Genomic DNA, 23,029 nt, shown 5'->3' with positions numbered 1-23,029 from the left:
GGAGGGAGGGGACCCCTGCTCATCATCTAGTCCAACCCCCTGCTCCAACTTATAGCAGGACCTGTAAGGGCCATGTCCTGTCAAGATTCGAATATCTCTAAGAATGGAGACATTATAACCTCTCTGGGCCCCTTTCCTAGTGTCTGACAACCCTCATGGAACCAATAAGTAAATAAAAGTCCTTTTATCTAATTGGAATTCCCTTCTTGCAAAGCTATGAGCATGGCCTCCTGTCCTGTATTAGTGCACTTCACAGATACCAGTAAGGTCCACCCTCTACTTTTTTTTTTTTTTTCTTATGACCAAACTGACCAAATTCACTCAGCCTCTCCACATGTGGCACATGCTCCAGTACCCTTAAAAACTTGGAGGCCTCTGCTGGACTTTTTCCAGTATAGCAATGTCTTTCTCATTCTGTGGATCCCAAATTGGACCCATTAATCTAGATGAGGTCTCACAAGTGCTGAATAGAGGGGAAAAAAATCACCTTCCACAACCTGCTGGCTACATCAGTTTTCAGTTCACCTCACTGTCCACTGATCTAATGCATATTTCATCACTTTGTCAATGGGAATGTCATGGAAGATAGAATTGAAAGCCTTGCTAAAGTCAGGATAAATAACATCCAGCACTCATCCACTGAGACGGTAATTTTATCATAGAAGGCTATCAAGTTCCTCAAGCATGATTTCGCCTTCATAAATCCATGCTGACTAGTCCCAGTCATTTTCTTCAATCTTTCCATCATGTTCCCAGGGATCGATGTGAAGTTTTTCTTCCTTATTTTAAATAACAAGGAGAGACACTTTTCTGGACCTGTTAGGTTGTCAGTCATCTGTGTCAGAAATTTTCTTTGACAGTCTGCAGATACCTCCTAGCATGATTGCATCTCTCAAGAGGATACAAGAGCAGGGCTTCTCCATGAGGAAAAGAGCTAGGAACCAAAGGTAACGTAAGCACAGGCAGGGTAACCCCTCACCAGAGTGCAGTCCCATAGGATCAGAACAGGCTGAGCATAGCAGGGGTGGCTTCAATCAGTTCCCTTTCTACGCAAAATGCACTTCTAGCAGCCAATATGGAAATTAGCTAGTCATACTCAGCACAATCCTGAGAGCTTCACTCCTTTTTAGCAGTTCTGCAGGAGCAAGTGCTTGGGGTACCCTCTTTTAGGGACTATTAATGCTATTCCAAAAAGGCTGGATGCAAGTTACGAATAAAATCACAAGGTTGACACTGTCAGCATCTTTCCATCCCAGAAAGAGTATCTCCCCAGAGTCAGTCTCATGCCCTCCAAAGCTCTCCCCATAGGACAGCCTGGGGAATGCTCAGAGGGGCCCCAAAGTTCCTTACCGAAATGCTTTCAGTCGGCATGCAGGGTGTTTCAGCCCCTCACACAACAGGTGCACTCCAGCATCTCCCAGGGCATTAGCACCCAGCCCTAGCTCCAGCAGGGTCTGGCTGGTGCGGAGCACAGCAGCAAGATCCCCACAGCAGGCATCTGTGAGACTGCAACCCCACAACCTGCAGAGGAGACACAGAGAGAGGGTTCAGGGGCTCAGGGCCCAGCTGCTTTGATAGCCCCACCCACCAGGCCCTCTCCTGGCCAATCAACAGTGACAATGGTCAGAAACCCTGCCATTAAGTGCCTAAAGAGGTGCTAGTGCTGGAGGCACTACCAGCTCCCTACACAGAGCCTTGGCTTCCACTCAGCCAATCCTCTCTGAGAATTGCTCAAATGGGGCTTTGGCCACGTACCTCTGTCCTGGCCAATCAGCAGTCAGGTGGGATGCCCCCAGTCCTTCCCCACCTCTCTCTGCAGGCCAATCTCAGTCCCAATAGCACTAATAGCTCCTCAACAGAGTCACCAGATAGTTCAGTGTGGAAGGGACCTCAGGAGGTCTCTATCCCAATCTCCTGCTCAAAGCAGGTTCAGCTTTGGGATTAGACCAAGTTCCTCAGCCCATTTTTATAACGTTTGTCCTCCAGCTTAGACCAGTCTCAGTGATGTCAAGAAAGGCACTGAACTGGAGGAGGAAATCTGCACAAAACAGTGCAACAAGCTCAGTCCAAGGCAGGCTAGTCTCTCAGTGTAACAACAACATTCTTCCATCCTTCTTACCCCTTCAGGGTTTATTTCTCTGGCCATGTAGACAGCCAGTGGTTGTATAACTGTAGCTGGCAATGACCATTTTTCATCCTGGGCGCTATAAGCCCTTTGGCCTTCTATGGAGACCTTGCAGGAACTGCTTTGTGACAGATATCACAAGTCCTCCTTGAGCTGAAGATTCACAAATCACCCCCACACAATTCCATTAGCCATGATCTGGAAATCCTCTTTTCAGCAGGCTCTCTCCTGCTGTAAGGTCTTTCTTTAAGCTATGCTCTTGCCACTAAAAGGTGGCATGGTTTCCTGTACTTTACAAGAAGCTAAGCCAAAGTTTAAAAGGCAAGCTTATTCCTCCTGGATGATGGGACGTTCAGAAAAGGAAGAGAGAGCATATGAGAGGTTAGAAAAGCCTCCTTCTGGACAAAAAATAAACTTTGTAATCCCCAACTTCCTCTTTTTAATGGAAAAAAAATGGTTAGTGATAGGGAATCTAAGGCCTGAAATTTCAGAGAGAAAAGTCCAGTGGGAGCACAACCCCAGCTGAGAGTGATATAAAAGAACTTCCTCTGGGTCAATCAAGGACACCCAGGAGAAGTCATGGATGAGGGGCATGACAGAGGAAATCTCTTGAGGAGTGTAGCAAGAGAACACCTGCAGAAGGAGTTAGGTGACTGGCAGAGTAGGTGATAGTAGAGACTGAAATCCATCAAGGCCGGACATGCATATTCTATTTTGTCAACAACGTCTAGCTGCTTTGCAGACAGCAGTTACTCAGGGTTAGCACAGCTCAGATAAGTAAATAGTTCTAGTAGATAAAAGGGGCCCTTAGGGTACCACAGAGTGAGTCCTGCTTGGGTGTCCAAACTGCATCCAGCAGCCTCCCATCAACAACCCCTCCAGTTCTCCATGCAGTTTACACTGTAAGTCCTTCACTACATCTACTTTGTTTAACCCTTCATATGACTTGAGTATCTCTCTGTGTTCATATCCAACCCTCTCTTTCCTACCTTGCGGTCACAAGAAGGGAGAACAAAAAGGGAATACTTACAAACAGAGAGATCTAGGGGGAAGAAAAGAAGAAAAAGGGAAAGTTAGGTTCTTGCTTAGAGTACACAGGCTTTAAAAGGAACAGACAGGTGAGATACTCTGAGTACAGCTGAAACATTGAAAGAAGAAGAAAGGCAAAGACACACTGAAATTCTTCTTTGAAAAGACAACACAGCCATGAAATACAGGCTCAATGTATGTTGCCAAGAGCAGGGATTCCAATGACATGATGACACCATTGCAGACATGGTTAACTGTGAGAAGAAAGGGCAGTGAAAGGGAGAGTAAGACAGCAAGCTCAGTTGAACTACTTGCAAGTGGCAGAGTAGGCACCTTTGTAAAGCCATGGATATTCAGGCAAACAGGTCTGCTGGGACATTCCTGCCTTCTGTTAGCCATATTGTGTGCTTGGGATGTTTCCCAAAGTCAAAGTCCTCTAATAAAGCCATTTTCAAGGAACTCTTCCTTTTCCAGTCTAATATCTAGTACAGACCTGTGCATTCATGGCAACATTTCTAAGTGTCCAAACATGCCTTAAAAAACTCTTTTCCCCTCTTCCTTATGTCTCTTTGCTGTCCAGCTGCTCTCTTGTTGCTCTAGTGGACTAACAAGCCTGGCAATTTTAATTGCCCAGCCTCCCTGCATTGCTTTCAGTGTCAATTTCCTGTTGGATTGGTTCCATAGGTCCTTCCATAAATACAGCTTTGGCCATTTTAGTGGATCTCCATGTTCTGCTGCCAAGAGTGGTTCAGCATTGGGATTTTTAGTTTCCTCAGTGTTCACTAGAATTATTGGTTTCTCTCAGGGCAAGAATCCTGTTTGCAATGGAGAGACCTACACCGAGCGATATGCAACAGCTGCCTGCCTTGAAGCTGGATGTCTATGCTCCCATAAAAAGTCAGGGAAGACTTAGTACTTGGAACTTCTGCTCTTCTGGAATGGAAGCCAGAGGCCAGAAGTGCTGTGTGGGTAGAACAGCTGACTGGAAAGGGAACTGTGTGACATGTGAACACATAACTGTGGCCTAAGGTGGACTAAGGACCTTGCAGATTCCAAGAGAGAGGAGATTGAATCTCCCTCTCAGTCCTATTCTGACTTTCCCAAAGAATATCCCTGCACTTAAGTTATTCATACAGGGATCATCTGTACTGCAAGAAGGAAAGGAACCTTCAGAGAACTTTTGTTCCTGGCAAGGGAGCAGATCTTATGCCAGAGTTAATCACCTCTGGTGAGTTGGGGGCTTCTTTCATTAGGTCACATGCTCTGCCATCTTCCAGCATTACTTCATCTAGGCTATCAGACACTCAGAGCCAAAGAAACAAAGCTCATGGAGATAAGGTGCCTGGGGAGGAGGGGGGCTTGCCATTTCCCATTCTATACAGAAGCATGGCAGGCTGAGAGCACAGAATAAGCAGTAAGGATAAGCAGGGTAAGCAGTGACCCAGCACCAAGGACACATATCACTCTCAGTCTTCCTTGACCTTGCAGGTGAAAGCTCCTTAGCTCCAAACACATACTTCCGCAAGCCTTCCTCACAGCACAGCCTGGGGAATGCTCAGAGGGGCCCCAAAGTTCCTTACCCCAGTGTCTGCAGTCGGCATGCAGGGTGTTTCAGCCCCTCACACAACAGGTGCACTCCAGCATCTCCCAGGGCATTAGCACCCAGCCCTAGCTCCAGCAGGGTCTGGCTGGTGCGGAGCACAGCAGCAAGATCCCCACAGCAGGCATCTGTGAGACTGCAACCCCACAACCTGCAGAGGAGACACAGAGAGAGGGTTCAGGGGCTCAGGGCCCAGCTGCTTTGATAGCCCCACCCACCAGGCCCTCTCCTGGCCAATCAACAGTGACAATGGTCAGAAACCCTGCCATTAAGTGCCTAAAGAGGTGCTAGTGCTGGTCTGTCAAGAGACAGAGCAAGGGAAGGACTGCCCCAGCCCTCTCCGTGGACCTATCTCAGCTCCACCCGGGCACCAAAAACCCCTCAGTCCCACCCAATCAGTACTGGGCCAATCAGGAGAGTGGTGATGAGGTGGGACTGGGGAGCTGTGCCAATCCCAGTAGGCCATGGCTGCAGGCAGCTGTGGGCATCCCTTGCCCAGGCAACTGGGCCCAGCTTGGCTGCTGCAGGCAGCTGGGCATCCCACTCTCCATCCCCCAGCCCCATACGCACCTGCTGGGCCCTGAGGGACCCATAGCCACCTGTTTCCTGGTTCTGCCTCTCCCCACAGGGCCCAGCTTTGCCCTCAGGCCTGGTCAGAGGTCCCTGCAAGGTACTGCACAGACAGTCTCATCCCTTTCTCCCTCTGAAAGCAGGGAGCTGAGGAAAGGCACAGTGGGCAGGAAGACATGGAACAATTATTTCTTCAGAACAACAGAGTGAAGAGAGCTGGGAAATAAGCTCTCCAAGCTCAGGAAAGCGCACCACAGCAATGGCTCCTGCTGGAATAAGTAAGCTAGTGCAAACTTTATCCCATCAGAAGACCTGCGATACAATGTTTGTATACAATATGATTGTCCTTGCAGGTGCATTTTGGCATTGCCCATACACAATTTTCTTTTGTCTAAGACCTTGCAGATACTACTTGGAGCTATTTAACATGAGTCCTTTTTCAGTGGAAGAAATACATTCTAATAGCTTTAATCTAATAACCCTTTACTCTCCTGGGTTTCCCACATTGTAGTGGCTTCCTTGTATTGACTCCCCATCTACCATAAGAAGTCATGATCTAATAAGACTTGCACTGAGTGGAGTTCCACGTCTTTTAAAGATATGCTTCTCTATCCTGAGAGTCAGAAGGGATTAATCTCAGGGTGAAAGAACAGTAGATTTTCTGTGTATAAAATCCTCCATAATGGGTGCAAGGTAAAGGAGGCAGAAAGGCATGAGCAAAGAGAGAGGACAAAGTGAGGAAGGACAGCAGTCTCACATAAAGATAGGGGAGAGGAGGGTTGGATAAAGAAGGAAAAGAAGGGGAGGGGGAAGGGGAAGGGGAAGGAGAAAGGGAGGGAAGGGAAGGGGGAAGGGGAGGGAAGAAAAGGGGAAAAGAGAGGAGAGGAGAGGAGTGGAGAGGAGAGGGGAGGAGAGGGAAGGGGGGACGGGAGGGGAGAGGGGCGGGGAGAGGAGAGGGGAGGGGAGGAAGGGTGGAATCACGGTGAATCTTTTTTGGAAATGATGGAGACATAGGGCAAGCATACAGCGAAGACAGAATGGAAGAGCGTCCTGCCATGTGAAATTCTATACCTAGGCACACATCTGTAGTGACATAAGTGCACTCTGTTGGGGGTGGTGCTCAGAGGCCTCTGGGATGGGAGCAGGAGGGCAAGAGGGAGAATGGAACAGACTAAAGGCATCAGGAGATCTTGTGGACACTGTGGGAATATCCTAAAGAGCATAGCAAGGAAGACTGTGAGTACTGGAGCTTGTCCTTTTCAGAAGTGGGGAGACAGTAACCTAATCTGTGGTGTATAAAGTGAAGAGGAAAACAATCTTCAGATCAGTCACATGATCTTCAAATATGAATTACCAAATAATCTCTGTCCCCATTGTCTCTTCAAACACTCTCTCTCTACTGTTCCCACTCCACCACTGCCTCTGGAGTCATACTGAGTTTTGGTAGACACTTTTATGAACCTATGCTTGGAGATTTTCATATTCATGGGAAAGCTATGTGTTCCTGGAAATAGCCACAAGGTATACCAGGAACAAATTTACTCCCAGAATTCTACATAAACGTCTGATATGAGATTTTTGTTTTTCAGATTCCAGAATGTGGGCAAATTGCCATGAAATATCAAATCATTTTGAAAAATCTCCCTTCCCCTTCAATTTTCTAATTCTCTTTTTTCTTTTTTTCCAAGTTTCTTGCAAATCCTGAAGAGCATTTCCTCCAGCAGTACCAATTTGCACAGCTCCCCAAATGACACCGGCCAGTTGCAATGGGCTCTCTCCAGGTCTCTCACAACTGAGGCTATGAACTATTATTTCATCAGGAAGGACCATCTCACTCATTACATGCTTGGTCTGCCTATGACCATGAGCCTGCCTCACCTTTGATATGCTACCAGGGCCTTACATCACATCACCCCCAACCCTTGCTTAGAAGCCCAAAATAGCATGCAAACTGAGGGTCTATGTTCCCTGTCTCTCTCTCCATGGCTGATGGAGGAAGACCAGGTTACTTACTTTACTATGGTCTCTAGTGGACTAGACAGGACCATCACCAAAAAGGAAGGGAGAATTCTTTTCCTTAAAGGCCTTAAAACTGAGCAACTCTGATGCAAACAATCTGTGGGAGCTGTTTGCTTGTGACCAGGACGAGCCCAAAGAGCATGTTTGCTCAGGGAGACTGAGAAGTTAATGAAGAGACCCTCAGGCAGGATAATAAAGGGTCTGCATCACTCTGATAGAAATGGAGGATGGGCACCATTGCTGAGGAACAGCCAGAGATTTCCAGTCTTTTCTATCCCTGGTCTTCCCTATTCGTTAGGGTCTTCTGAAGGCAAGAGTAAAACAATAGGAAATCCTGGACACAGAGATTTCCTGAGAGCTTCAACCCTGTGGATCTGGCTGCTAGTGCTTCCGTTGATGTAAACAGATGCATAGGGCTGGATTCTGATTCCTAAAAGGGGTTTTCCAGTGAGATATGGGATGCTGCAATGTAACTGAGACACACTTGTGGTGCTGAAAGGGGTGACATGGGACTTAGCATGCTAACCCTCTGGAGGGTTTTCTGGAGGCAAACCAGACTGTGTGGGCAAAGGAACTGACTGTAAAGTGAGTTGAGAGACTCACCACAGATATCAACACATTACCATGGCCACAGTGTGCTCATGCAGACTATGTGTACATCTAGAGTTAGGAGACTGAATTTCCAGCTCAGCACCAGGGAAGCTATCACAAAAAGTATCCCTAGATTTAACCTGGCTGTCCAGGGAGCCTCCATACAGCAGAAAGGGACATGCACGTTCAGAGGATGAGCAACCCCACAGGCAGGAAGAGTCTGACTCTGGAGTGATGAATCCCCTCCAGGAAGAGGTTTGATTCACAAGGACAGGCTGTATCACAGAATCACAGGATGGTTGAGGTTGAAGGGATCTCTGGAGATCATCTAGTCCAAGAACACTGCCCAGGACTGTGTCCAGATGGCTTTTGAATATTTCCAAGGAAGAAGACTCCACAGCCTCTCTGGGCAACCTGTTGCAGTGCTCTGTCACCCTCACAGTCGAGAAGTTTTTCCTCATGTTTAGATGGAACTTCCTGTGTTTCAGTTTCTGCCCATTGCCTCTTGTCCTGTCGCTGGGCACCACGGAGAAGAGACTGGCCCCATCCTCTTGGCTCCCTCCCTTCAGATACTTGCACACATTGATCAGATGCCCTATCAATCTTCTCTTCTCCAGACTGAACAGGCCCAGCTCTCGCAGACTGTCTTCATAGGAGAGATGCTCCAGTCCCCTCATCATCTTTGTAGCCCTCTGCTGGACTCTCTCCAGGAGTGCCATGTCTCTCTTGTCCTGGGGAGCCCAGAACTGGACACAGGACTCCAGGTGAGGCCTCCCCAGGGCTGAGGAGAGGGGCAGGATCACCTCCCTCGACCATGCTGGCAACACTCTGCCTAATGCACCCCAGGAGACCCTTGGCCTTCTTGGCCACAAGGGCACACTGCTGCCTCATGGTCAGCTTGTTGTCCACCAGCACTCCCAGGTCCTTCTCGGCAGAGCTACTTTCCAGCAGGTCAACCCCCAGCCTGTCCTGGTGCATGGGGTTATTCCTCCCCACGTGCACGACCCTGCACTTGCCTTTGTTGAACTTCGGGAGGTTCCTCTCCGCCCAGCTCTCCAGCCTGTCCGGGTCCCTTTGAAAGGCAGCACAGCCTTCTGGTGTGTCAGCCACTCCCCCCCCCAGTTTAGTATCATCAGCAGACTTGATGAGGGTGCACTCTGGGCCTTCCTCCAGGTGACTGAGGAATACACTGAACAAGACTGGACCCAGGACTGACCCCTGGGGGACACCGCTAGCTACAGGCCTCCAACTTGACTCTGCGCCATTCACCACAACCCTCGGAGCTCGGCCATCCAGCCAGTTCTCCATCTACCTTACTGTCCACTCATATGCCTGCCTTCCTTCAGTGCCTGCTCTTTTGGGCCTGCACACACTTGAATTAGCAGACCCCAATACTGCAGGGGCAGGTGCATGGAGGAGCATCCCCTTTATAGATGATTCATGCTCTTGTGGCAGGACAGGCTGGGAGCATGGAGTCTAGAGAGATTTCAGTCTCAACCTCTTTCCATCCCTGCAACCATCCACAGCCACAACTTCATCATATTCCCAGCCAGAGCAATACCCCAGGAGCCCAGTGTCCCTCACCCCAGTTTCTGCAGCCGGCAAATGGGATGTTTCAGCCCCTTGCATAGCAGCTGTACTCCATGGTCTCTCAGGGCATTTCCACGCAGTCTCAGTTCCGTCAGCGTCTGAATGGTACTCAGCACACTGGCTAGATCCTCACAGCAGGCGGCTGTGAGGCAGCACCATTCCAACCTGTCAAGGAGACATGCAGAGAACAGTGGGGCTGGTCACAGCATCGATGACAGACAGATCTACCCACCAGCAAGAACTTGGCAGCTATAGGGATGCAGCAGGAGCCCCACGTCACATTGCCTGCACACACATCCCTTGGCCAATGAGGGGCCAACACTGGAGGCTGTGCTCACTTCCTGCCCACTGTCGTGGCCTCCCATAAGCCAAATCCCTCCCAGAAGGGCCCAATGTGGGCTTTGGCCCTGAACCTCTGTGCTGGCGAGTCAGAAGCCAGGGGAGGGGAAGGACTGCCCCAGTCCGACCCCAGCCCTCTCCGTGGACCTATCTCAGCTCCACCCGGGCACCAAAAACCCCTCAGTCCCACCCAATCAGTACTGGGCCAATCAGGAGAGTGGTGATGAGGTGGGACTGGGGAGCTGTGCCAATCCCAGTAGGCCATGGCTGCAGGCAGCTGTGGGCATCCCTTGCCCAGGCAACTGGGCCCAGCTTGGCTGCTGCAGGCAGCTGGGCATCCCACTCTCCATCCCCCAGCCCCATACGCACCTGCTGGGCCCTGAGGGACCCATAGCCACCTGTTTCCTGGTTCTGCCTCTCCCCTGCAAGGTCCTACACAAACAGCTTCACCCCTGTCCCCCTCTGAAAGCATGAACATGGGGCATCTTGGGTAGCCAGTCCAAGGGCAAAGAGTCCTCCAAGGTATGAAGATTTCTTGGGAAGGGCTGACTATTTTGCCCTGCACTTGGGGTCCCTTTGCAGTTTCCCTTAGGCTATCTCCTGATGTTTTTATGCTCCTTGAAGATGCAGCGTTCCTAGCTTAGCTAGCTGCAGCTAAGCAGATATCTGAGGCAGCAACAGCCGTATGCAGCTCAAGGACTCTCTCAAGATGTATCTCACTCCCACTGCCACTCTTCACCCCTTGCTCTTCCCTTGAGGACCTTGTGCAGCCTTCCATTGTGAGCTCTTCCTGCCCCAGAAGAGAAGCATTTTTCTGAACTGTAGCCATCTGATCCTCCAGAAGTCCTATCTACAGGCTCTCTTATATCCCAGCAGCAATCCCAGGAAACAGCCTGGACACCCTTTCCAGATTCTAGAGAGTCTCTCTACTTTGAGGAGAAAAGGAAGTTCTCCTGGAAGGAGTCTCAAAGTACTCTGATGGGGCAAAGAGGTGGGAGAAACAGAGAAAGGAGGCTAAAAGTAGATGTGCTCATATGACAGCAGCTGGGAAAGAGAGGGTTCAGTGACGGAATCCCTTGGGGGAATGCTTGGGAGAGGATGCCTCATGGAGAACACATCTCCCGCACATTTAAAGGAGAGTAATGATTCATGGTTTAAAAGGAGATGGCCCCTTCAACAGGAAGGGAGAAGAAACTGCAGTTTTGGGAGTGGGTTCTCACTTCCAGTGAGGGAGGTGAACCCTAGTTTTGTTGAACTGTCCCAACACACTTGTGCAGTGAAATACATGGGAGAGCCCATCCCAAGTCTTTAATGAGGAAGGAATTCACTCCTATTCTAGCAACACTGGCACACAATCAGACTATGCTTCTTTCAAGACGGTGTTTATATTCCAAAGAGCCTTAGGGATCATCAGAGAAAGAGTAAACCCCTCCCCCACAATCCTAAAATATTTCCCACTGAAAAGGTTGGCAAAGTCCCACAACCTCCTCCATGTGTGATCTGCTGTAAGGGTGAATTAGTGCTTGTGCAGCTTCAGGGTGTAAAGATGCAGACATCAGAAATTATGTGTTGGCTTCCCTAATGTTTCAACGTGGCTGTTGAAATAGCCTTGGCATCTCCAAGGAACTCTCCTCCCTGCGCTCCGGATCATGTTGGGACTAGACTGAAGTGCCTGCAAACTGAAACCAACTGTGTGGCTGAGTCAACCTCAATCTGGGGTAAGGCTGTTCTGGGCCTTCCTTCTCCATCAAAATTCACTTTGATTCCAGACTATCAGCAGTTTCTGGAAGGAAGAGGTTTGTTGTGTGTCACTGCCAGACTTTTCTTGTATCATAATAATACAGCAGGAATTGAAAAGTAGTTCCTCCATCCCTTCGCTGCGAACAAAGTGCTTCAGGCTTCTTATTGCTGCCTGCAAAAGGCCCCCGTTCTCTCTCCCCCAACAACTGACAGACAGAACTCTCCCCTGGGGTCTTGTTTCTATGAGTTCGAGCTGCCTCTGTCTGAAAAGGGCCTGCAAAAGGTGGAGAGGAAAGAAAATAACAAGAAGGAAAAATGGGAAATGACAACAAGAAAAGTATGTACCAGTGCAGAAATATTGCTTCTTGGGTTTTCTTTCCCCTCACAAGCTTTTTTAAGGTCTAAAATTAAATCTATGCTGTCCAGGTACACAGGTGGCTACATAATAAAGAGGCTTTTCATTATTATCATATCATAATTTTGTACCTGGCTGTCATTCAGAGTGATAACAAACACAGTCTAGTGCAGTTTCCCATGAAAAGAGGAAAACATTCAGTAGGCCTACATTCTCCATTCTGTCAGCTTTTTCTTACTATCTCAAGGAAGATGTCAGTGTAAGGCCAGCTAAAAACAAAAAGGAGGAAACATAGTCTTTTTGTTGTCCTAAATCCTAACTGGGAGCCAGGGAGAAAGGTGATACAATGTGATCTACATATCACTCAAACGTGAATGAGTTTACACACAGAAAGGTATCTTAGAAATACTCTCATCTCCTAAATCTTTTCTATACTTAAATGATCTACTGTAACTACTTTGTCACCTCAGTCTTCCCTGATTTGTTCATTGGTATCAGTGACCTGGATGAAAACCACCTTGTTGAAGTGGAAGATCCTTCAGCATGTTCCGAAACCTCTTAGCAGACATTTGTTACTGTTGTAGGAGCATCAACAGAGTTGATCTGTTAGAGAGTGTATGAGGGAGCAACAAGAGAGAGGTTAGGGTTTCCTTGGCTTCCTCTTTTCTCTGAAAGAAAATAACTTTTTACCTTAGTATCTTTAAGGCACAGCTTGGATTCTTCAGGGATTGACAAAGCAAGTAAATAGGTGATTGCTTCACCTCTTCCTGTTTTTTTTCCCTAGAAATAAAGTATAAGTGAGTTTAATGTTGTTCTTTGGCTATAGTTTGCATTTATGCTTCACGAAAGTTAAAGTAACGCCTTCACAGCTGTGATGATGCATGACAGAATACTCTAAATTCCAGTTCAAACCAAATCTCCTTAATAAATAAATACAGTATCTCACCAATTGTATTTGAGTCACAGCTGCTTCCATGTGCACTGTGTATACTAAAGGGAACTACATACATTCTGTTCACTTATACTTTTGTCAGGATAACAATATTTCTCAGAGTTCTGCTACCTCCACATCAGAGTGCCAGTTGGGTGTCACACAGCTCTGTTTGAGAAAGACAAATTTGCTTGGACTGAACAGCATGCCACTGAAGCTGTTTTGCTCCTGATACCTGACCACTCTGGGGCCATTTCCTACTTCATAACATCATGCACCTATAACAGTAGACTCCTACAACAGTAATGTTATAGACCCACATTGAAGAAAGAAACAGGAAAAGTAGATTGAAATCACCTACCACACACAGCAGTTGATCTCTGAACACTCAGAGGGTTTCCCCTTAACTACCATGAAAAAGATGCTGGCACTCACAAACCAAAAATCAACAGTATGTTGTGTTCTGTTGCTGTGTACAAAGGGCAAGGGCCTGTATTTGTACTGCATGCCAGGGGAAATTCTTCCCTTGCAGTTCACTGGGTCTAGGTACCACCTCCAGAATACTCAGGGTCCAAAAAGTCCACATTTTGGACCAGTTTGAATGAGAGCATAACTGGGTTTGGAAAAAAAAAAAGGAACCTCAATAAAGAAGTAAGTTTTGCTGCCCATCTTAACTGAAGTGGAGAGCATGGCCTTACACTGGAACAAGGGACTTTGAAAGGTCACTGGACAGCTTAATTAGCTGCTCCCTTCCTGCTTCTGAAACATGCTGATGCAATGAGAACGTCTTTCCTCCAAGCCTTTAATTTCAAGACATGAACAAATAATGGGGGGCCAAATGGAAAGAAAACCTTGTGTGGAATTGCAGTTGTGTGGGCTTACACTTGAGACTAACACATCCTAATGTTAATGTGGACAAGTGAGCCAGACTAATCAGTATAGTTTCACCACAGTCAGAGAAGTGTCTTCTAGTTCAGTCTAATTCAGTCAGTGGTGACTACAGCATGATTTAACTTGACCAATCAGTGGTTGTCTATTTGAATGTTAAATGACTTGCATTCTGGGCTTCTTTGATTACAATTGGAGCTAAGACACTTAGCTGATAAGCAGATTCTTTTATTTATGTGCTTAGTTTTGAAATGACTCCCATTTCTAGTAACTAGTGGTACAACAGCCCATTACACTCCACCCAAAATAGCTTCCATCGCTGCACCTTTACTTTATGGAAAGTTCAGCCTTAATTATTTGATGAGTAATTCAATCATCTCTTTTCTACTTAAACTCTATCAGTTATTAAGAGAAGACTTAACAACACTTTCAGTTGTTAAGAGGGTATAACTTACAGATGTGACAGCTTTGCTAGCTGTTGGTCTAAGTGTTCTTCAAGGTCTTCGGAAACAAATGAGCAATAGCCCAGCTCAAGTGAGTCCAGTTTAGGCCAATTTTTTACACAGAATGAAAGAACCATTTGATCAAGTTGGCTAAAACTGATGTCTCTTAAATATATTCCAGTGAAATAATCCAAAGCAGTTTTCACGAAACTCCCATCTTGGATTTCATACAAACAGTGACAAGCCTCCAAATCATGAATCAAAGCTCTCTTCTCTGCATGAACAGCTAAAGCTGTTTTTTGATTAGTTTGAAGCCATATTAGTAATTCTTGCTTAACTTCAGATGAAATTTTGCACCCTGTTTCTTTCTCTATAATCTTTCTTTGTTGCTCATTTAAGAGACCAAAGAGGAACCGCACAGTTAACATGAAATCATGTCTAGAGTTTCCATAATTTTCTAACAATTTTTTCACATCCTTCTTAGGATCTACTGGCTGTTCTCTTATTTTGCCATCATCTTCTAGTATGTAGAACAGAGATGCAAAAAACTCTTGGACACTCAGATGAATGAAGCTGTAGGCGTTTCCACAAACAATGCCCTTCTGAAAAGTGCTCTCGTTCAGAAAGAGCGGGAGAACTTCTCTCTGATTTAGGAGGAATTCACTGATTTCCTCTTCCTCAAAGAGGACTCTCTGCTTCCAGATCCCATCAACAGCTAGGCAGCAAAGTCTCTTCAGGATAACATGCAAGTTCTGTTTTAGCTTGCTGCTCAGAGATTTTAGTAGGCTGGAAAGATAAAGGACATATATTCCTGTAGTTGTCTTGGACATTTGTGCAAGATCTTCACCACTTTCAAGTTGTTGTTTCATAACAGTACAGACAATCCAACACATGATGGGGATAAGGCACATGGTGAAGAGCATTTCATTTCCTTTGACAAACTGAAAGGCCTTTTTTCCCACTTCCTTATTTTCAAAAAACTTAATGAAATATTCCTCCCTCTCAGCTTCTGAAAATCCCAGTATTTCAGCAGAACATTCACACTCCAAGCACTGCTCCAGCTTCTGCAGGGCAGCTGGTCTTGTCGTGATCAGCAGGGAACATTCAGGGAGAAGGGTTTTGCTAAATAAACTGCTCAGGATGATTTCCACTGGCTTCATTTCCCAGGGATCACAGCAAAGATCATTTTGTGGTTGGTTCAAGGAAAACCTCAGTTCATCAAAGCCATCAATGATGAAGAGGAGATTTTCTGGCTTGCTCAAGATCTCTACAAGTGGGGGATTATTACTGGGACAGCATTTGGAGATCATGTCAGCTACACTCCCCTGCATGGTAAGAAGATTACCTTCCCGACAATGTATGTAGAAAACATAGTCAAATTGTCTGTAAAGCCCTCCTGCTGCCCAGTCCAGCATGATCTTTCTTACTGTCATTGTCTTCCCAATTCCTGCAGCTCCCAAGAGTGCAACAGTCTTTGGTATCTGCCTGTGCCTGTCAGGTTTAAAAAGATCTTCTATAGCAATGGAAGAATTCACTTGTTCCCGCATGATTTCCGCATGTCTCCTGCCCACAGCCATGATTTCATGTTCTTTCTTTTTCTCATGGCGATGTCCACTGACAAGAACCAGCCTTGTGTATCTGGAGTTCAAAGTCACTGTCTCACCAATACGAGCATTCATGTCTTTGATCCAATGGTAATTCTTTTGTACATGCTCTCTGTACTTTGTCTTGTAATCTAAATTAAAAACATGCAACAAAATAACTTCAAATCAAATTCAATGTTCATTCTTCTAAAATTACAACCTTTCAACCACAAAAGTATTGTACCCTCAGTTCATCTCAACTCTTTCATTTTAAAGGATCATCCAATAGGCCTTGTCCTCCCAGTCCTACTAACTGAAATGGCCACCACCCATAACTGAAATCCTATTATACGTCACGTGAATGCAACACTAGTGCTACGCACTCATATGATGCCCAGACATACCAATTCCCACCAGTGATCTCTGTAGCAGTACACCTTTTTCTTCAGGAGCATCTGCCAGCTACTTTCTCATTTCCATTCTGACCTTGCTGGGGCTGCAGGACTGTGAATACGATCATACTCTTTCTGGTGGTAGGTGGAGTATGTAGGTAGCAAAACCCAAACACAGCTTCTCCAGTGACACATACCTTGTGCTATTGAAGCAGGTGGTAGGCTGCATCTCAGGACTGAAAATGAAATTACATGTGACTGTTAGTAGAGCAGCATGACAGAGCATGTCAGTGACATGGCACACGGGAAGCCGGCAAATCCTCCTGGATTGTCTTCCTTCAGAAACTCCCCTAAAATCCCTAGGCCAAGGCAAGGCAGGAAGTGCAGGCAGAGAGAAGGTCTCTACAGACCATTGTCTCTTTCCACCATGGTCCAGGAGTAGGTGGCTGTGCAGGATACAAGGACTGTACCACAAATGGGCAGGAAGACCAATGGCAAGAGAAGTCTCCCTGCAATTCCATGCATGGCAAAGGAGCACACTGCGCTCCTCTGTGTTTTAGAAATTTAAATATGCCCTCTCTCACAGCTTTCATGAAGGTTCTCCTGTGCCTTTTCCAGGGACAATCAGAAAGAATCAGACAATCAGAAAGTATCAGTATCCACAGTTTCCTTACCTTTTCCTTTCTTCTCTTTCAGTTTAGCTGCAGTGTCTCTTTGGTTGATCCTTTCAAGCACACAGATAGCTACATCCACAGCAATGTCAGCTCCATAGTGGTCACACATATGGTCTGCAAGTTTAACTGGATCGTTGGCTTTCTTGAGCAAACTCTTGGAGAGATTGGCCATCCCATCATAATCAATATGTGATAATTTATATTTAAACTTCTCAAACATATCCAGCACAAGATCCTCCAGTGCTTCCAAAAGGAAATCCCTGGTATTCTTCTCGCCTGCCATCATAGTACGCCAAAGAAACCCTGGAAAACAGCAGAGGTTTAAAAATAAATTCTCTTCTAAGAGAGCTACCAGGCACTCTCTGGGATGAGACTCACTAGCTGTTACAGGGCAGCAGCTGAAGCCTCTGTGCTCCTAGAGCTAGTCTGCACACTGCCAGAGGCAGTGCTAGCTCTCCTGTGTTAATACATCCAGTGACTTGTGGGTCTGCAGAGCCTGGATCACCACACCTCACAATTACCCACAGAGCTCTCCTGCTTCCAACTCTGCACCTTCTTGGCCCCAGGTGCAGTGGGATGAAGTGCTCCTAGATCAGGGTGGTAGATGAGGCTTTCGCCAAGTGATGTGCTAGTATGTGGATAAAGTGGATTCTCTAGTCATGCCTGTCTGAACAGCTGTTGTCAAAACCCGGGAGGAGTTTCCACAGCAGCTGAGTTAGAGTCAGTTCATTGAGCAGTGGGACGCAGTCTGTGCATTGGCTACAAACACTCCTTTTATAGGGGACATATTTTCACTCTTTCCTTTGTGTGGTTTCATCTCAATGGCAAACAGTGAAGGCTACAGGATTCTCTAGGGAAAGATGAGTGTGAGAATTTAGTTTCATGTCTGCACAGCAAACATGTCAGCCAAATTCTGGAAATGATGCTCTGTTATTGTACTTGACTAAACTGGGTCATCCCCACCATCATTTCTACATACACTGGACTTTCCCCTCCACTTACTTACACTGATTTTGGAGCTACTTTCTGTTGGCTGGGGCACAGGCTCTGTGATAAGTATGGCTGAACCCAGCTCTGCACAGTCCAACTCTGGCAAACAAATGTCATCCAACTCCATCCTTGTGTCTTGGAGAGCTGCAACAACCTTTATTATGTTATATTACATTCTGATAGTATTACTGAGGACTAAATTTTTACGCTAAGGATCCTCTATTTTAGAGCACTACTGCTCTTGCCAATCATGATTATACTGTGCCATTACTTTATTCTCTTTCTGAAAACTTGTAGCGATACAACACACAAGTATTGATCTACATTGCCTCAAAATGCTAAAATTGCAAATATGTTCACCCACATTCAGTTCAGCTTTTATGAGCTAAAATGGCTCATCAGGGAGAGTGTGTGAAAGGGCATTCTTCAGGATGTAAAAATACAGTTTGGACTGGTGACAAACTTCTCTGGAGCTCGGTAATTACCATTCAGCAATTACAGTGGGAGGAAAAAGAGGACCTATTTCTTCTGGGAGTGTCTAAGTTCCTTATGTCCGCAGTTCTGCTGCAAATATTCCATGCAGCAAAAGTCTATGAAAAGTTGTGAATGCAGAAGAAAAGCTCTGCCCAGGGAGTGGATGAAGTTGAGAGCTTATGGGTAAGGATTAAAGGGCAGGGTAACATGAGTGACAAAGTTGTGGGAGTTTACTACATGGCACCTGATCAGGAGGAGGAAATCATCGATGAGGCCTTCTACAGACAGCTGGAAGTAGCCTCACGATTACAGGCCCTGGTTCTCATGGGGGACTTCAACCACCCTGACATCTGTTGGCAAGACAGCACAGCTAGGCACAAACAGTCAAAGAGGTTCCTGCAGAGCACTGAGGATAACTTTTTGACACAGGTGGTGGAGATGCCAATGAGGAGAGGTGTGCTACTAGACCGTGTACTAACGAACAAAGAAGATCTGGTTGGAGGCATCAGGATTGGGGGCAGCCTTGGCTGCAGTGACCATGAGATGGTGGAGTTCAGGATCCTGCGAGCAGGAAGCAGGGCAATAAGTAAGATCACAACCCTGGACTTCAGGAGAGCTGACTTTGGACTTTTCAGGGACCTACTTGGAGGCATCTCACAGGGTAGGGCCCTAGAAGGAAAGAGGGTCCAGGAGAACTGTTTAATATTCAAGTATCACTTCCTCCAAGCTCAAGACGGGTGCATCCCTCTGAGTAAGAAGTTCAGCAAAGTGGGCAGGAGACCTGCATGGCTGAGCAAGGAACTCCTGGCAAAACCCAAAACCAAAGAAGGAAGTCTACAGAATGTGGCAAAGGGAACAGGCAACTTGGGAGGAATATAGGGACATTGTCATAGTATGCAGAGATGCAATAAGGAAGGCTAAGGCCCATTTGGAATTGAATCTGGCAAACAATATCAAGGATAACAAGAAGGGCTTCTATTGCTAGGCCACTCTCCATCATATTTGAAAGGTCTTGGAGAACAGGAGAGGGGCCTGAGGACTGGAAGAAAGCCAATGTCACCCCACTCTTCCAAAAGGGCAAGAAGGAGGAGCCAGGAAACTCCAGGCCTGTCAGCCTCCCCTCCATCCCTGGAAAGGTGATGGAACAGCTCCTCCTGGAGGTCCTCACTAAGCATGTGGAGGACAAGAAGGTGATCAGGAGTAGTCAGCATGGCTTCACCAAAAGGAAATCATGCTTGGCCAATCTGATAGCCTTCCATGATGGAATGACAGGCTGGGTAGATGAGGGGAGAGCAGTGGATGTTGTCTCCCTGGACTTCTGCAAGGCTTTTGACACTGTCTCCCATCACATCTTCATAGGTGACCTCGGGAAGTGTGGGTTGGATGAGTGGAGAGTGAGGCGGATGGAGAACTGGCTGGATGGCCGAGCTCCGAGGGTTGTGGTGAATGGCGCAGAGTCAAGTTGGAGGCCTGTAGCTAGCGGTGTCCCCCAGGGGTCAGTCCTGGGTCCAGTCTTGTTCAGTGTATTCCTCAGTCACCTGGAGGAAGGCCCAGAGTGCACCCTCATCAAGTCTGCTGATGATACTAAACTGGGGGGGGGAGTGGCTGACACACCAGAAGGCTGTGCTGCCTTTCAAAGGGACCCGGACAGGCTGGAGAGCTGGGCGGAGAGGAACCTCCCGAAGTTCAACAAAGGCAAGTGCAGGGTCGTGCACGTGGGGAGGAATAATCCCATGCACCAGGACAGGCTGGGGGTTGACCTGCTGGAAAGTAGCTCTGCCGAGAAGGACCTGGGAGTGCTGGTGGACAACAAGCTGACCATGAGGCAGCAGTGTGCCCTTGTGGCCAAGAAGGCCAAGGGTCTCCTGGGGTGCATTAGGCAGAGTGTTGCCAGCAGGTCGAGGGAGGTGATCCTGCCCCTCTCCTCAGCCCTGGGGAGGCCTCACCTGGAGTCCTGTGTCCAGTTCTGGGCTCCCCAGGACAAGAGAGACATGGCACTCCTGGAGAGAGTCCAGCAGAGGGCTACAAAGATGATGAGGGGACTGGAGCATCTCTCCTATGAAGACAGTCTGCGAGAGCTGGGCCTGTTCAGTCTGGAGAAGAGAAGATTGATAGGGCATCTGATCAATGTGTGCAAGTATCTGAAGGGAGGGAGCCAAGAGGATGGGGCCAGTCTCTTCTCCGTGGTGCCCAGCGACAGGACAAGAGGCAATGGGCAGAAACTGAAACACAGGAAGTTCCATCTAAACATGAGGAAAAACTTCTCGACTGTGAGGGTGACAGAGCACTGCAACAGGTTGCCCAGAGAGGTTGTGGAAACCTGCCTGGCTGCAATCCTGTGCAATTTGCTCTAGAGGACCCTGCTTGAGCAGGGAGGTTGGACTAGATGATCTCCAGAGGTCCCTTCCAACCTTGGCCATTCTGTGACTCTGTGATTCTGTGAAAAGAAGGTCCTACTTTTGCTGCTGGTGGCTAAATGTGTATAAAAAAGTTAAAAACCCACAAGCTCAAAAGTGGGGGAATGGGACTAAAGGAATTATTAAGATGACTGAACATTTTGCATAATCCCCATTAGAGAATACAGCACTGCGGAGATGATTATATTTGCTCCTCTTTTCTTCAGTCAGAATAGATAGGCCTACTAAGATTTCTGTGTAAAATGCAGTTAAGCATTACCAAAACAGTTTATTTGAAGTTTCTGCTAAAATATTTTTTATTATGTGTTTTTTAAAAACTTTTTTTAGATTAATTCTACCACTCCTCTGCCTGTCGAGCAGAACACAAGCCCTCCCCCCACCATGTAGTTTCCCAGCACCTCTGTCTTTGCTTCTAATAAAAGACAAGAACATTCTGATGCATCATGTCACCACAAGGCTGTCATTCTCAATACTCTACAAGCCACAGCAGATATTGAACCCTTTGCCCTCCTGCTCAGTCCTCTATTGCTATCTCAGCAAGCCTGTAGCTGATGTTTGAAGAGCAAAAGTGAATGGAACAATATTAGCATTGCTAAGAGCAGAAGGAGGGATAGCAAGTCCTTCAAAGGAGGACCTGCTGCTGACAGCATTCTTTCCAGCACAGCCACAACCTCCTGAGAGATGAGGAAGTTCTGTCTTCTCTGTTCCCGGCTGCACCCTGCTGAGCAGAGCATTTCCGTTGTGATAAACAGAGCCAGGAAATAAAGGAAGCAACTTACAACTGTGACCCAGAGCACAGCGACTGGATGCTGCTCCTCCTCAGCTATCTAACAGCAAGAAGCCTCCACAAGGGCTGTGCCTCTCGAAGCTGTCTGTGCATTCCTAAACCTTCAGGTGTCATTGACACTTCTTTCATTCCTCCAGAAAATGAAACCCTTTTACCCTCCCCATATTGTTAATGTCCTTTCTGCGAACAGAAAAAAAAATTCAAGCTGCCCCCAGGAAAAAAAGCAGACACATGGTACGCTCCAACAGGCCTCCAGTGACAGGCTTGGCCGTCATACAGCTTAAACCAGATAAGCAAACATGCAGGTAAAGAGTCTGTTACTAATGCAGAGTGACCAATTCTGCAGATAGAGGCAGGTTTGGAAATACAATCGAACATCTTGGCCCAGCCACATAGCATCAAATCACACACACACCTGCTCCCCCACCCCCCCTACGGTAGCCAAATATAAGCACCACAGTCAGGCTAGGCAGCTTTGCAGGGGCCTGAGCACTCACTTGTCACCCTAGGACCACCGTTCCTTGAGCAGCCTTGCTCTGGAACTGTTGCTCCTTGCCACTGTTCCTTGCTCCAGGACAGTGTCAGTTCTCCTAGAAAATGTGTTCAAACCAAGAGCACCTACTGAACCCTTCTGGTTGGGCAGGAAAGCAAGAAATCCATAGGCAGGACCACAGAGTGCTCATGGTCAGACAGCTGGGTGAAGGGCTCATGACCCCCTTCTATAGGGATCACCATGTTGTGGCCTTATCTTAAGGCCAGGGAGAGCTGCATTCATGTCTCAGAGGGGCTGTTTCAGAGACACTGGCTGATCTGCCCATGAAGCAAGAGATGCTGCTGGACTAGGGCTTGGCTCTGGGACTAGGCTGACCCAAGTCCCATCTGCCATCTCCAGCACCTGCCCCCTAAGCCCTGCCTGGCACTGGGCAGCTAGGAAAGGGCTATGCCCCTCTACCCAGCTCAGATTCCCAGGCACAAGCATGGAGCGGGGCAGTACACAAACCCAGGACCCCCCGCCCCCACCAACCATCAGAGCTGTCCCTGCCCAGACCACCATGTGGCAGTGAGCAGCGCCCTGCAGTGCCCGACTGTGAAGTGCTCACCGTGTAGTGCTATAGAGCAAGTCCAGCAGGAGATGGGGATCCAAGGGTATGCTCCAGAGGAGTGGCTGGGCCAGGGAGCTGCGGAAGTTCTCTGATCCCTTCTCAGGCAGCGCTTCACTTTTTACAGGCAACTCCACATCTGCCCTCCTTCCTTCCCCACTGGGTGCTGAGCTCCACCTCCCCTTGGCCTGCATGGCCCAGAGACTCAGACACGCTGTGCAGGGGTCCAGCTGCACCCAGAGTCAGCATTCCTTGCTGACTCTTGCAGGTTCTGGCGGACAATTGGCAGGACGGAGGCCCTGAGCTGGGTAAGACAAACACATTGTGAGAGATGGGTTTGCAAGGCTTCACTCTTCACTCACTGGAAATTGTCTTTGGAGGTGGGAGTGAAT

The 23,029-nt window shown here is 47.5% G+C and overlaps 1 protein-coding gene across 8 annotated transcripts in view; it reads right to left on the bottom strand.

Annotated features, from left to right (window-relative positions):
• Positions 1-22,789, bottom strand: part of LOC104154125 (NACHT, LRR and PYD domains-containing protein 3-like) — a 29,968-nt gene extending 7,179 nt beyond the window's left edge. The window contains exons 1-10 of one of the 8 annotated variants that reach the window (XM_068951146.1): positions 22,638-22,769; positions 20,280-20,426; positions 17,876-18,003; positions 16,870-17,172; positions 16,393-16,431; positions 14,233-15,955; positions 12,649-12,738; positions 9,519-9,689; positions 4,735-4,905; positions 1,351-1,521 (exon numbers count right to left, since the gene is read on the bottom strand). In XM_068951146.1, the coding sequence (XP_068807247.1) occupies positions 1,351-1,521; positions 4,735-4,905; positions 9,519-9,689; positions 12,649-12,738; positions 14,233-15,955; positions 16,393-16,431; positions 16,870-17,155 (2,651 nt within the window). In that variant the 5' untranslated portion in view covers positions 17,156-17,172; positions 17,876-18,003; positions 20,280-20,426; positions 22,638-22,769. The other 7 variants (XM_068951147.1, XM_009690368.2, XM_009690366.2 and 4 more) reach the window with 7 other exon arrangements.
• Positions 22,790-23,029: the final 240 nt, after the last annotated feature.

This window comes from Struthio camelus, chromosome 7, assembly GCF_040807025.1.
Source record: "Struthio camelus isolate bStrCam1 chromosome 7, bStrCam1.hap1, whole genome shotgun sequence".
NCBI classification, from domain to species: domain Eukaryota; kingdom Metazoa; phylum Chordata; class Aves; order Struthioniformes; family Struthionidae; genus Struthio; species Struthio camelus.
Note: the sequence above shows the minus strand (reverse complement) of the source record. Positions and strands in the feature narration are given on the sequence as shown.